The following is a 15,985-nucleotide window of genomic DNA, read 5'->3' as shown; positions in this document are numbered from 1 at the left end:
CTCACACACTTCTGGCCCATTCGCGTATTGTTTTGTTAACCGGAAGTGTACGTAACGTCATACTCGACGGAATTGCAACTTTCAGGTGTAACATCCCGTGTCGTGTCCTCCTACTCATGTGAGTAAACCAGGAAGTTCTTGGAAAAGCAGCTTTCCGCGCTCACACGCTGTGCTGGACAGATGGAAAAGCAAAAGGAAGAAAGAGAAATAAGAAAAGAACAGCCAAAGGCTACAACTCGATGTAAGATAATCAGGAAGTTCCCTTTCAGCGATAATCAGAAGAAAAAATAATAATGCGGATATACCACCATTAGCTCGCTCTTTCAGCTGCGAGAGCCGATTCATTAGACAAAGTAGATATAACAAAACAGGCAAATCGGAAATGTTAATGTCACCATTTTATCATAAAATATTAGTACTACATATTCCATATTTTCGGTGACGATAGCAATAGGAATATTCTACAATGATAAAAATGGTATCCATGGCAATGATGATGATGATGATGATGATAATAATATTGATAGTAATAATTATAATAATAATAATAATAATAATAATAATAATAATAATAATAATAATAATAACAATAACACCAATAATATTGGAAGCCACATTATATAGTTGCCAGGTATGATGACATGAGTTTTGCATTTTATGGTGTAACCCAGGCATAGCACAGTTTTGTTTTTGTTTTTTAATGTGGGAAAGTATGATAAACAGGAATACTCTAAAATTCCGTAGACAATTTAGATACCGCTTCTCGGCCTTTTGGCTGAGATCATGTGTAGAAGTTGGTCTTTATGAAATTTTCTATTCCATTTCCGGTGTAAATTTGAACGATGGTGTTTCGCATGCAGTAACGCTTCTCTAACTTTTCTTGGGTTGACCATGTATGTGCAGTGTGTCTTGAGGGCGGAGAGTAATCAAACTTTTATGAACTTTTTTATCTAAGGATTATATTTGTTGTTTTTTTCATATACTCCCAGATTGTGATCAGTATCAGAAGTACTTTTCACTGAAAAACTGTGATAAGACGACACTGCAATATTCCAACCCACTGCCAGGCAAATCATACTGGCTGTCAAAAAGCCCTGTATCTTTGGGGCAAGCATTATACGATGTATGTCAACATAGATTTGGTGCAATGACTAAAATGTCTAGTTAAGTGCGGACACGATTGTCTGTGGATCACTGCGCTGTCGATTCTTCTCCACAATCACATTATCGCAGTAGCATGCTTTATGATCGTCTTTGACATTGTATAAACAAAAATAGGTCTACTGGATAGTGTAACTGCATGTATGGGGAGGGGTATTATTGTATTCATTCCGGCTTCATAGTTTATGTGTACAAAGATTTGCACTATGTGTTTGATCCATCATTCAATCACTGTAATCTCTATACCTCCTAAAAAGTCATCATCGTTTTGCACATTGCTGTAATAACCCAATCACTTCTGGGGGAACTATTATGTAAAACTTCAGAATTGTATACAGACCCTATTTTGTTATTTCAGATCCAATTTTACTTTATAAACAACAACAGAAATGATGGAAGCAAGGTTGATGAGTATAGGCATAAGGCTGTTGAGATGTTTGTGTTGAGGCTGAGCTTGTCCCAAAGCTATCCTTTTGAAATCAGATCCCGGAAGTCACTAATATCGGTATTATAGATAACCGTTTGCTACGGGGAAAAAAAAGGGAGGGAATGGACATGAAAAGTCCCAAATTGCTGCGATTTGCAGAGATACTTGACCTATTTTGAAAGATGTGCGTCTATTTCACTTTTAGCTCAATTACTCCGCTGCTGAAGTGTGAAAGCAGAAATGAAAGGGCTTGGAACGTGCTTGCCTTTCTCTATTTTGCGTGAGTGTGTGATGCAGGGGAGGGATGGGGTCGGGGTTGTTTTTGATCTTGGGCGTGGGGAGGAATCCGGTGAAATTCTTAGTCATTGCCGTTTTTTGTTTTGTTTTGTTTTGTTTTGTTTATACTGGTTTGCACGGCAGGGGTGAACAAAGAGGTTACGTAATCACAATGCTTCGATATCCTCTTATGGCAATAAAACAATTATAATGGAAATGGGGAGTGTAAAACAGAATGGGCACACCCCAGTGGCCCACATATACGCGCGCGCGCGCACACACACACACACACACACCTTTGTTTTAATTAATAATTGAAATGAAAAATAACAACAACACACCATCGAGTATTGTACAAGAAAACATTATGAGAAGAATAATGTTATGGGAAGAATAATAACATTGTGGGAAGAATTATTGCTTTGACTACAGCACAGTCTTACACCTCAAGCCAAGGTCCCTCCATCTCATCTACCACTGAGAAGGACCTGGCTGTCACGTTCGACAACCAGCTGAAATTCTCAATCATGTAGATAACATGACAGCAAGCTCAAATCGTATAAAGATGGGAATTAGCAAATTGTCGTTTTCTTCCCGAGATCAACGACCATTCATCCAACTCTACAAATCTGTAACCATTATAGTACGCCCGTCACTGGAATATTGCTCCCAGATATGGCACCCTTGCTTGAAAAGGGATACACAGAAGATAAAGAAGATGCAATTTCTTTTTTTTTTTCAACTTGAGAACAGACAATAGAACTAGAGGGCACAAGTATATACAGGGTAACGAAGAACAGATGTAAAACTCAAAAGCAGTCATCTTCTCACAGCGCATTATCACTGAATGGGACACTCTCCAGGATTATGTGGTAAACAGCACATCACTCAACTCTTTAATCTAACTTGGAGAAAGGATGAAAAAAAAAAGGACAAATACAACCCTGAGCAGCGATTTTCATGCCTATGCTCTCAATAAACCGCACAGCACAGAAAACACAAGTTTGAATAGTCACAGCATCCAGACAATGGAGGAGCAGAGAAGCAAATAAATTCAGTACATAAGAACCAGGCAGGTATGGTCATTGCATATTGACCAAAAACACTCACCCCCCCCCCCCCCCCCCCCCCCCCCCCCGGCAGCTCTCCTCAACCTCTCCCTCTCTTGCACCTGTCGACTCCCCCCCCCCCCCCCCCCCCACCTCTGCCAGCTTCCTCCACAAACACCTGACACAAGTCATACACACACACACACACACACACACACTACACGCAAAAAACAAAGAATAAGAAAACACACGCACACACACGCATGTGTGTTGCCATTGCGCATGCGGTCAGCAGGCCACAGGCAGGCCAACAGGGTGTGGAATGCAGACTAATCACCCAACTGTAGAAATGGCGATCGTAAGGACGGAAAGGGTTGTTATTCTTTTATCCCTGTTGCATATGGTAAGTTATTGACACAACTCTGAACTAAATTAATTGGTAGGTATATTGCTTAGGCTCATAACTGTACGTAATTTACATGTGTTTGATGAACGATTTCGTCGAAAAGGACTTTTTATTTACTGTACCTAATTAGTCATCGGCAGGGATATGCTGAGTTAGCTAGTCCCATACCTTAAGATCTGTGATGGTCGTGACCTGAGTACGAGTACATTTTCAGCAGGCCTAGCACTCAATCTACAGAATAGGAGATGACGACAAAGACTCTTAGTGACAATTATAACATCGTTTCCTAACCAATTACGTTGACATTGTCTTTGCTAATGTTCATACCATGATGTTGTATGATTGATTAATTTTCCTGCATTTGTACTTGTACCTCAGTATGTAGACCTACATACATTCTAGGTCAGTTCGGGAAACCCACTCACAAGGGGGGCCCCTCCTTATGTAACCCGTCCCCCTTATAAGTAACCCCGTCCCCCTTATAAGTAACCCCCGGGGCACCCCTTATAAGGAGTCTCCACGCTTTTTTGCAATGCAACGCGAAAATGAAAGGACTGCGGCAATTCGCTTGATTATGTCCATATAAAGCTTCACAAGTTTCCTAGTTACTCACGAAATATGAGCAAAATCGGTTCAAGGCATCATATCTAAAATCATGGATTTAAATGCGATGTCAAACGACCCATGCGAATGCTGAAATGCGAGCGATTACTGGCGTGAGTGTCGCCAGGCGCGGCAAAGGGTGTGAAAACCAGACTATGTTCACGCCGTGTTTGTGCCGAGACCGTTTAGAGTCCCCTCGTCTGGCGTGAACACAGCACAACCTCCAGAGGTTGTGCTAGACTCGTGCTAGGCTGTCTAGCACGACATTCACCCCAGACTCACGCCAGGCTCACTCCAGACTCGTGCTAGATGCTTTGTGCCGAGACCGTTTAGAGTCCCCATCGTCTGGCATGAACACGGCACAACCTCTAGAGGTTGTGCAGTGTTTGGTCGGACTCTAAACGGGGTATGGCCCTTTCCTGTGCGGTGCGGCGTGATCGAGCGCAAGCAGACCCTAGACAAACAGGGTGCTGTGCATTGGCACACAACTTCCGTGCTTCAATCATGATTTTAAATGAATGAATTTTGCGTTATACCTTAAGCAGGGAATCACTAATTAACCTATTGCGGAGGACATATGTCCACTTGCGGCCTTGGCGAAATTATTCTGTGAAATAATAATAAAAAACCCTGAAATCTTATCCCGATTCGTCGGTCTGTTAGTGTTTATTTCGTCTACACAGTTACCGTTTAAAGAGCCCGACCAGACGCCGTGCGAAGTGTAATAGCTACCGATTTACGGGCAGCCACTACATGGACACACACACACAAGCCTCGCCCGCGTGGTTGGTTTGCGTGATTTTTGATAGGTTCGGATCGGGATGGATGAAGAGGCATGAAAATATTCACGTAACTGTTGTGGCGAGCTGGCGCAAGCTTAGCTAGGATGTTCAAAAATGGAATCTATTGTATCACTGACTACTGCCTACTTTCTCACACTTTGCGCCTAGCCCCGGAGACCGCGCCGCCAGGCGCGGTCCTGGCGGCTTCCCCGCAGTTTCGCTTATGTTAGTTCCTAAGTATTCTGTGCGCTTGTGCAAGTGATTGTGAATTCTGTGAACATCGGTGAGCTGCTTATAAGACATCATTTTGTGCATCACAAGCAATGAAATGCATCAAACAGTCGCCGATGATAGTCATTTAGGTTTCATCGACCCATGTAAGTATTCCTAGTAGTTTCTGTTGAAAAATTAAGGAAATATAGCGCCGCAAAGGCACCCGTTTGTTCAACATGAAGATCTTTTATGGGAGCACGGCGCAGCCGCCACACTGCGTGTGGCGGCTGTCGCAGTTAACTTTGCGCCATGATCATGGCAATTTTCTGCGATGCAACATTGTATGTAAACTTCAAAGCTGGATAATCCTGCAGCGGAGAGGAAAGGCACGCGAAATCGCGATCGCACATCAGTGTTCGATGTGTCCGCTAGCGCTGCAGAAGCACAGTGAGTGAGGCAGGCTTTTAGTGACCTTATAACTTGTCAAACGGCGTTCCATACAGCAAGAGAAGCTCACCAGCTGCTCAGTGCGGGGTGGTTCATGGGATGTCACTTTGGCATACGGCGAATGAGGTACCGATAATATAGGGCCGTGAAGTGCACAATTGCCAGTTCTGCTTCTGGGCAGTTCTGGTATTAGATTAGTGGTAAGGGTTTGAGAACCATCTTGCACCATTTCATATTTGCTTCCAATATATCAAAAGAGACCAAGAAACTTACTTGGCTGGTGCGATTTGCTGGGATGATGAGTTGTTTTGAGTTTTGGAGTATTTTGAGATCAAAGTGTAGAATATTATAGTCAGTATACCGATTTTTATTCCAGAAGGATCCATGCTAACTCGGTCTCAGGGCAGGGACAACTCGACCCTGTTTCGGACAATTCAAATGCAGTTCGCGATAGCCATATTTTATAGATAGGTGCACATTCATTTTGTATGCACCCCAATTTCAAAGAGGTTCTTTGATGCGCGCGTTGTATCAACTCGGCCCATAATTGCGACCAGCCAGAACACGAAGCGCTCCCATAATAGTAGATAGTAGATTTCTACAACACTTTACAATACAGAGAGACAACTTGGCCCCGCCGTCAAAGCGAGGCCGAGTTGTCCCCGAGTCCGAGTTAGCCTGACCCCGATCGGGTAAGTTCTGAGATTGCGACTCTGGCAAACCTTTTTGGGTAATATTTCACATTTTCGTCATTTCCCAACGGATACCTTGTTATTACAGTGTTATTCCACACATTTCTTAATCATACGTGTACATTTTGGAGCGAAATTTGACAGTTCTGCAGGCGTACCACAATTATTTTTTACCTTTATTAATGCTTACTGAAAATAAACTGAACTGAACTAAAATAATTGTACAGTTTGGCAAGTTATTCATGGCTACAAATGATTGTGGCGCAATGTAGATGACCTTAAACATATTTTTATTTGAAGTTGACAAGTTTGTTAATCAAAACTCTCATGGTAAATTACTAAGGTAAGCTGACTTCTTCATTTCCACTCAACAGAGTTGTGAAGGATATAGAGTATTCAGAGAATGGTGCAAGTTCTGCAATAAAGGGATCATATAGTTTTGATTGAGACCTAACTTGAGGATTCAAATATTTTTTGGCGAGATGAGAAACCTCTTATAAAATGTGAAAGGGCGTGTAATTCAAAGAGGAATTCAATGATTGTTTGATGAAAATTGGTGTTAAAATGGCTGAGACATCCAAAACAGAGTGATCCTAATAAAAGATGGGACCTACCTTTTATTACAATTGCTTTCTTTTACTCTGTTTTTGGCTGTCTGAGCCATTCCAAAACCAATTGTCATTGAATGAACATTGAATTCCTCTTAGAATGGTACACTTTGTACTAGTTATTTCATAACTAGTTTCCTGGTATCTCACAAAAAGTGAAAAGTTCAGTCTTCATCTCCACCAATACTATGCTTTCCCTTTAAGTCAAGACAATTGGTTACAGAGGTAATAACTGTACTTGTGAGTATAATTTTCCATCGATTAAATCAATCAATCATCAATCAACATTTAAATGCAATGTGCCTTGTAAGTTCCCCATCCCACTAGTTGAACATCGCAGGAACGTTATGAAAGAAAATATCTGTCGATTATATTTCTTCATATTTCTAGAGTACCTTTCTGATCGCTAATGGTTTGTTTTGATTTATAGAGATAGGCAAATTGCCACTTAATATTCATTGATGATGAAACATGCCCACAGTTTTGATGTTAAAGAGGAAGTTACAATTGTACATATTGAGCAATTATTACAAACTATCGTTAATGCCTGACGCATCACTCAGAAATTTGCCTAGAATATTCTAATAAATGGTTTGTGGGACATGACTGTCACACAATATTAAGTGATGAATAATCAGACCACATCATCATTATCATCTTCCATAAGTCATCCATTTTTATCCATTTTTGTCCCCCTCTAATGGGGATGACTGGATTTACCTCAGTCTTGCAGCAACCGCTATCACACCTTCTCTCCACCTCGCCATATTTGGGGTGTCCTCCTTTCTCATGCAAACCTTCATAAGCTCCTCCTCCACCTGTCTCTTCCATGTCTTCTTCAGTCGTCCTTTTCATTCATTGCTCGACGATATCCTTAACAATAAGACAATTCTTTTTCATAAAGATGTAAAGGGGGAATTTATTGTTGAGATAATGATGGCCTCATCATGTAATGTTATCCTTATTTTCTTTTTCAGATTCATGCCTACTACGGAATTCTCTCCGTGAAATACAATGATGGAAGAAGTAGTAGAGAATACTGTATCACCTACGACCCTGCACAGTTTCGTTTAGCCAAAGAACTTCAGCCAACTGTAAGATTATATTACTATTCTATCCATCTGTGGAACCATTGTTTATGATTAATTTACATGTGTGAAATTTAAATGATAATAATGATAGTAATTTAATAAAGCTGCAATAGATATGTTGAACATTGCTGGAATGTTTGATATATGAGAAACTTCAAATTACTCAAGGCTTAGTCCAAATAGAAAGTTTTTGATATTATGAAACAAATATTATCCAAGTTTCATTTGTTGACAATTTCAAATGATCTTCTATGACAATAGAAGATGCATGCCTTGTTATTTATAATTTCTTTGTACATTGTATGAAAACATACAAGTACTACAAAGAAAGTAAACCTCATCATATTCTCATGCTCGTGATATATCATATTTTCTCATATTTCTTTGTACAGTGGACTCCCGTTGAAACGTAGTCTTTGGGACCGGCAGTTTCCTTTTGTTGTGTCAAAATTTTCTCATCAATGAACAGATTAACAATGAAAAACATAGAGCGGATGATGTTGCAGCCTGAACTTTTACTCCGTTGTGACCGGAATTTTGTTATAACCGTGTTCGTTATAACAGGAGTGCACCGTATGTGTAAATGTTATAAAAGTACTACAAAGATACAATTTTCATGCTCATAATCTTGTTTCATTAAAAGGACTACAGACCCTTGGCGGATCTCCTGCCTTCCCCTGTGTGTAGCACTCCCAAGGTGTCCCTAGAGGGCCACATAGCTGCCATGCTTAGGGGAAACTGCACCTTCAGTGAGAAAGGCTTCTATGCGCAGCAGGCCAAAGCTGAGGGGGCAATAGTCGTCAGCAAAACAGGCACAGTGAGTTTGATGTCTGATTGTATGTGGTTCAAATGTTTCATCAACCATAAGTACTGTATTCCACGAATAGGAATTTTATTTGAGGTAAAAGATCAGTATTTAGGAATCAGTAAGAAGCACACTGGAAAATGACTTGGTAGTGCCATTATAGACCTCCTATACTGTATACGCTATATATTTCGCGGGGGTTTTATTTTCGCGAATTTCGCGAGTCGGGAGCTATTCGCGAAATTAACAACACGCGAAAATATCACCTTCCAAAATGAATCCCTTGCCTTGATGATGCGAACATTTTCAGTACTAGTATACCATGTCACGGCTTACCGAACAGACCATACTGGCTAAGCTTGTTTACGCACGTCCACGTCTACTTACGAATACTGTAGAGAGCCAATCCATTATCGCAAGGGGACCACTCATCAGAAATCTAGCGCGATGAACTTAACCACTTCAAAAATGTTGAATTCTAACTTACTAGTTCGCATAGTTTGGTAAGTTTTTTTTTTTTTCATGCAGTGTACAACTAGTATCATTCTTATTTGCGAGTAAGTTGAAAATTCACACTTTCTTTGCCACTTCATATTTTCTCTGGTCCCCCAATCGCGAATTTAACCACTCGCGAAAATGTGTGACAGCGGCAATTCGCGAAAATTTATGTACGCGAAAATTATAGAGTATACAGTATTATCAATTTTTATGGTTGAATTATATGTAATACTTAATGTAAAACTACAAGGTACCCATTGTGCATGATATTCATATCATCATGTTAAAGTAGTACACTTAGTGTATATTCCTAAGAATCTTGTGTGGTTTTCATGGTAATTATGATATGGAAGAATTTATTTCTGTGAGGATGATGAAGCACAGGATAATGATATGATATGACAGCTCATGTTCATTTGAAACATGCTCTCAGGCAGGAAGATGTAAAATAGCAAAAAACAGAAGCCCAGCACTTGTAATGTTATCAGAAAACATTGTGCCAACTAATTTACAAGCAATTGACACAGATCAATTAGAGTATGGTTCTCTTTCTTTTCCCTTCTACAGACCCCACCATCCTTCAATGAGTCCATTAAGGTCAATATTCCTGTTGTCATAGTGGACTACAAGGATTATACAGACATAAAGGTAAAGTGATTCAAAGTTTCTATCCTCTGTGTGTATTGAATACTTCTGAAGTAAAGTACGTCACATACTTATGTCCAGCAGTTGAAGATGAGGTGCATTGGATGTCAGTTGCTTGTATACATTATCATCACTTGATAATTCATAATAGCCAAGGGCCCAGCAAATGCATGATATATCATTAGACAGTATTCATATGCTTTAAGTGCGATAGTAATAGGTTGCCATACATTCATTGTGGAATTAATATGTTATTGGTACACATAAAGTTGAGTATCCTCAGAGTAGCATTATGGCAAGCATGGACATGGACATGCACTTGATCTCTGACAACTACATTGTAGATTCTTAAAGAAAAAAGAAAAACATCTATGACATTTGTAAAGTAAAAATGGTTAGTTTTATATCATAGGAGATACAGAACAATTGTAATTCATCACCACAGTGAAAGGAAACGGCTGTAAACTTCTTAACTTTCCCTGCTGGCATACAGGATAGAAGTGCCAGCCCTCAAGCAGCCCTATACAGCCCGGATGTGCCCGAGTGGGACTACAATATCTTCGTCATCTGGCTGATGGCTACTGGTACCGTTGCTGTGGGTGGATACTGGGCTGGTATCCTGGGATACAAACAGTATGTGAAGTCATCATCCGTGATTTTTTTTTTTTTCATTAGAGAGTTCCCTGCATATGTATCCACTCTCATTAGCTACTGTAAAGCAAAATATTTTCGCGCATTCAATTTTCGCAAATTGGAGCTGACAGCCTTTTGCTCATGGCATGAAATGTTTATGAATTGCCACTGGCATTCAATGCATAAAATGTAGACCAGAACTTTTACGTGCATTTTAATTTTGTGTATTTTGACTCGTAAAATTCGCAAAATTAAAATGCATGCAAACATTTCTGGTCATACAGTATCACATTTCAACCCTGTATTTCACCAAGTGAAAATCTTGAAATGAGATAATGGCCATGTAGCAGAGACCACAATTTTTTTTAAAATGAATATATGTCAAATGCTCTTCAATTACCAATCGATATTCTCTACCCATCGAATCAAAATGTATTGTCTTATATAGCTCATCATGCCAGTTATCAGCACTTGAGTAATCAATCCGAAGGTAATGTCAACCCACGGTCCTTGAGATCCCATGGAACAGATGTTCAGACCTGATCATGTGTAGACTGTTTTTTCAATTAATTTGTTTGAAGCTCTCGCTAAGAAAACATCATACGTGAATATTACATCTCAGACGATACAATGTAGATCTTCAAATGTTGTTCTATTTGTCTTAGTCTCTCTTTTCCTTTGCTCTGAATTTCTCACAAAAACTGACTTCGATATACAAATTAACAACTCCTTCATACGTACATGCACACACACATGTTTCCAGAAGCATGTACTCTTGCACCAACACTGCACTCTAATCACTAAAAATCTCTTTTCACTACACCCCTTGTCTATATCACTGATAAAGTTTAACCTCAAGTAAGGTAACTAGCCTCACTCAGTCTTCCTTGAAGCAACAATTTTTCAAGCATTACATACTATAATATGTATGCCAACAGTGTACATTGTAATTCCCAAATGGATAATGAGGTCATAGTTTGATACCAGCTGTGCATGACCTTGTTCTTGCATATATCTGAGTTTACATATGTGTTTGTGTTCTTTCTACTCTTTTTACACAGATATAGGAGAGAAAAGCGCCACGAACGACGCGATGGCCAAGGACACTACCAAAATGTGAACAGCGGCGAGTCCAGTGAATCAGATGAGGAGGAAAGTGCGGAGGAGGAGGCGGTGACCATAACCCCGCCCATTGTGATCTGCTGGGTCTTTATGATCATGGTTCTCCTCCTCCTCCTCTTCTTCTTCTATAGTCCAGTTGGTATGTATCAACATGCGGCCTTAATACGGTAGTCTGATTTGGTCTTTAAACTGAGTTTTAACCCAGGCAAATGTCTAAATAATTTTCACAATTGTGGTCTTAGTCAAGTGGGATTTTCGCAAAATGTGACTGCTAACAGCATTTCAGATTAAAAGTTGCAAACTTGATTTTTTTTGTGTGCATATTTTGAGTATACTGAGTCCCAAAAATCTGTTTTCCAAGCCAAATTCTTCATGTAAGACCATTTAATTTGCATAAACAAAATGGCTGCCAAATCATCATCTTTTTGTTTCATTCTTGTAGGCTCCTACTTTTTGTAAATTTTCAACAGAAATGACAAATTACTACTGATTTCATCCTATAATTAGAAGGTGGGGTTGCAGAAAAGAAGTTGAAACATCATCCACAATATTCATTAACATGCAAGTTACTGGCAAAATATGCAAATTAGGAGTTGTCATGCATATAGCTCAGTAAAGCATTTGGCCCATGTTTCATTATGTTTACAGTTATAGTGGACAAACTGATAGTGGTGTGTTCATAGTTTCAATGAAGATCGTGTACAATGTTAACAAATTAGGAAATGAATAGTAGATGCAAATTTGTATGCAAATTGAGGTATGCAAGAGGTTAAACTACCATACAGGTTTCGAAATTTTTTGAGGTCCGAGATCCTTAATCTGCATTGGCTGGACAATGATCTCATGAAACCTCGTGACAGTCAATAGACAAAAGAATGATTATACACTTTCTCATGTACATATCATTGAATAATGTACCATTTTGCGGGCATTATTTTGTCTAACATTTAACTCTTAGATAAAGCTGTTTCATGGAATACTGAACGACAGTAAGGCAAATGCTTTATATGACAATGTCTCGTATGATTTGCATTATATGTATTCATTTTCATGTCACAGCCAAATATGGGAATAAGCGACCTAAAAAAGGTACCTTATCTTTACTGATACCTTAAAGGTGCATAGTCCCGGTAGTGTAGAGGGCGCTGTTGATGATACTGCTGATCACCGTCGGCATTGATACGAAGATTACCGAAGTTGAGCTGTCATCAAGAGTAAAGTGCGTAGGTGTTGCTAAGTAACTTTGCCTTCGTTGTCTTCTCTGCGCATCGCGCAGTCTGTAGTAATGCCAGGGTGCGTGCATATGTGCTTGTTATTATGACATCACAAAGGAGGTTTGCTAAAGCTGTCATCCCCCTCAGCCGAATCATGAGCCGAACTGTGATCAGACCACTGACTACAGTGAATTGGACTTCTTCGGACTCGGGGAAGTGGGCCAAAGCGTAAGCGCTAAAGAGGAGTTGATAGCGTAGGTCTCCATAGGAAACTTGCGCCGTGCGCCCGCGTACGCATTTGACTAAAACACCGGGACCATGCACCTTTAAAGGTATATAATCATGTGGCTTTAGTGAATTCAGGCATTCTTGTGAAACACTCGGTGAAAGCTTGAGGAAAATCACATAAGCTTAGAAAAAATGTATTCGAGTTGGCACAACAATATTTGTATTTGAGTCATATATATTGCATATTGCTGTGGGAAAGGGATAACTTTGGGTGCTTCCCAGAGGGTTGCCTTTGAATGTGCACCCTCTGGCTTTTAGATATCATAGAGCAATGTTTCTTCTTTATTTCTGTGACATTTTCATGAAAATATAAGTATCTTTGCTGTACGGCCAGAATGACTTTTTTTTTTAAGGCATGTATTAGCTCAGAACAACTGTATGCGCTTTCATATAGTGCATGTTTTGCAAAGGGCCAAGGTGGTAGACTTTGGACACCTCCCAAAGGGTTCACTTTGGATATTAATTCATTTGAATGTGCATCCTTTTCATGACATGATATTGTAGATCAATGTCTCCTCTATGATCTAACTAAATTTCATGAAAAGAAAAATGTCTTTTCTATGTGACCTTCACACATTTTAAAGGTATGTACCCATAGAAAATATGTATTCGCATTGTATGCTGCATATTCTGTAAATCGCCACAGGGATGGGGTAACTTTGGGTGCTTCCCACAGGGTTGCCTTTGAATGTGTACACTTTTGACTCTATAGATGTTGTAGAGCACTGTCTTGTCTATCATTTCCCTGACTTTTCATGAAAATACAAGTGTCTTTGTTGTAGGCGCAGAATGATGTTTTTTTTTAAGGGCATGTAAACTTGGAACAACTGTAATTGCTTTCATATAATGCATGTTTTGCAAGGGGCCAAGGTGGTAGGGGTGACTTTGCAGGCCTGTAACTAGGATTTTTATGGGGGGGGGGGGGGGGGGGGGTTCAGAATTAGAAAAAGTGGACCCTTTTAGTTCAGGTTTATGTTCAGTTCCGTTATTTTACTTTTTGGGGGCGCAAAAAAAACACAAAAAAAAACATTTCTGGTGCCACTTCCGGGTTTCATCAGCTGATTAGCAAAAAACAAAAACAAAAAAAGAAGGCTTCAGTGCAATTTTCTTGTGCCACTGCAATCAGCTAACAAAGATGATTTCTTTAAAGATAGAAATCAGAGAGAGCGCACACGCCCCTTTTAATTTTCTTTTCTTTTCTTTTCTTTTTCTTTTTTGTTTGCTGCTGGCAAATGGCGGGGGGGGGGGGGAGGGGTTCTGTGGAACCTCCTGTCTTCTTTCTATTAACTCCTTTACATTTCATGAAAATAGAAGTGCCTTTGCAGGAAAAGAGAGAGAGAGAGAGAAGAATGCTGAAAAATTAGGATTCCAGTGCTGATGCTACCTATTTGCATATTTGAGCTATAATTTACATATTTATGATAGATATTACTATCCTCAGAAATAGTGGCCTATTCATCCATAAAACAATATGCACATTCCATTTCATGCATAAAGACTGAAAGTCAGTTTATTCAGCTTGATTTTACAGATTTTCTAGAAAATCTGTCTCTCTCAAATTGCTATTTCTGATGAATCAGCATCCATTTTGTTTATGCAAATAAAATGGTCAAGATCAATGAATTTTGATTGGCAGCCATATTTTTTGGATTCAGTATGCTCAAATTAGGTAAAAGAGTCTGATCCCCAATTTTTACTTGAGAATGCCACTAGGACCTTAAAGAGAGCCTTTTTCCAGAAATCCCACAAGACTATCTCTTACGTAATTCATGGCATTGTGTGATGGATTTCTCCTTTGCACAATTGATGGGTGCAAAAAACTTTGAATGAGCTTGGTTATTTGCAGTCTGATATCGGATATTGTTGCCTAATCAAGGCATTTAATAGAAGTAAGTGTGTATATTAAACAACTGTTGACCTTGTGTGCTGGAGATTGTTCAATTGGTGGTATTGCTTGGCGGAGGTTACAACTGAAATCCATCTCCAGAACCTCTTTGTCAAACTCTGGTCATGCCAAGTCCACATGTGGCACGACATCTCAGAAGCATACCATTGTGTCCACTGTGAATGAAAATTGTGGGGTTAAAAAGGCAAAAAATGGCACAAATATAATGCAAGCGAAGCATGAAATTTGCATTGAATGAAAGTGGGTGAAAGCTGTAGTATTCTCTGACATGAATTGACTCTAATGTCCAAATGTTTTGCTTTATACAGCAATAATCTGTGCTATGCAATTAATCGGTGAAATAACTAAAACAGGGAGTGGAATTGACAGGACCTGTCTACTTGACATGTTCATTGCAAAATTTGGATTCTTAAAGTCAGAACATGTTATGTTTATTTAAAAAAATAAAAAAATAAAAATAAATCTGTATATGTTTTCAAAAGAATACTGTAAAACGAGGAATTTTAGTGTGCATTTTAATTTCGCGAATTTCGCGAGCGCCAAAATTCGCGAAATTAAAATGCACGCGAAAGTTTTTGTCTACACTACATGCATTGAACGCCAGTGGCAATTCGCGAAAATTTCATGCCACGAAAAAGGCTGTCGGCTCCAATTCGCGAAAATTTCATGCCGCGAATATATCATGTTTTACAGTAACCACCTGACAAATTGTGGGTTTGTTTAAGTCTGTTTGATGCCCAAAGCCAGGCATGCAGGTGGGAATGTATTATATTACATACCAAACACATGTGTTTGAGCTGCCTCCACCCACAGTTGGTATGTCATAGAAACAGGTGTTATGTGTGAATTACACTCCCTATCAGTAAACAAGAAACATACAAGTAATCAATACTTCTGCTGTCAATCATTTTGCTGACAAAGGATGTACCAAATTTGGTAATGATTTCACCTGTCAATGAATAAATAAAGCAGGAAATTTACTTTGTTTACTGGCATTCTTTACAAACAACTCTTATCTTGTAGTTCATGGTTCATTCAAGAACCAGTTGTTGAAAAAAAAAATTAGTGTCACCTGACACTTCAATTTTCATTGCATCGTTGATAAACAGGATTTTCATT

General features: G+C 39.4%; 1 protein-coding gene across 2 annotated transcripts in view; it reads left to right on the top strand.

Annotated features, from left to right (window-relative positions):
* The first annotated feature begins 3,255 nt into the window (after nucleotides 1–3,255).
* Nucleotides 3,256–15,985, top strand: part of LOC139737612 (signal peptide peptidase-like 2B) — a 29,185-nt gene continuing 16,455 nt past the window's right edge. For both annotated transcript variants that reach the window (XR_011711385.1, XM_071648291.1), the window contains exons 1-6: nucleotides 3,256–3,316; nucleotides 7,642–7,758; nucleotides 8,399–8,572; nucleotides 9,626–9,706; nucleotides 10,197–10,336; nucleotides 11,398–11,597. Coding sequence is in view for 1 of the 2 variants with exons in the window: in XM_071648291.1 (XP_071504392.1) it covers nucleotides 3,263–3,316; nucleotides 7,642–7,758; nucleotides 8,399–8,572; nucleotides 9,626–9,706; nucleotides 10,197–10,336; nucleotides 11,398–11,597 (766 nt within the window). In the remaining variant the exon portion in view is untranslated. The remainder of the gene's footprint in view (nucleotides 3,317–7,641; nucleotides 7,759–8,398; nucleotides 8,573–9,625; nucleotides 9,707–10,196; nucleotides 10,337–11,397; nucleotides 11,598–15,985) is intronic.

This window comes from Diadema antillarum, unplaced genomic scaffold (assembly GCF_040938485.1).
Source record: "Diadema antillarum isolate AM-2024a unplaced genomic scaffold, OU_Dant_1.0 seq00000696_RagTag, whole genome shotgun sequence".
NCBI lineage: Eukaryota > Metazoa > Echinodermata > Echinoidea > Diadematoida > Diadematidae > Diadema > Diadema antillarum.
This window is presented reverse-complemented; position numbering and strand designations above follow the sequence as displayed.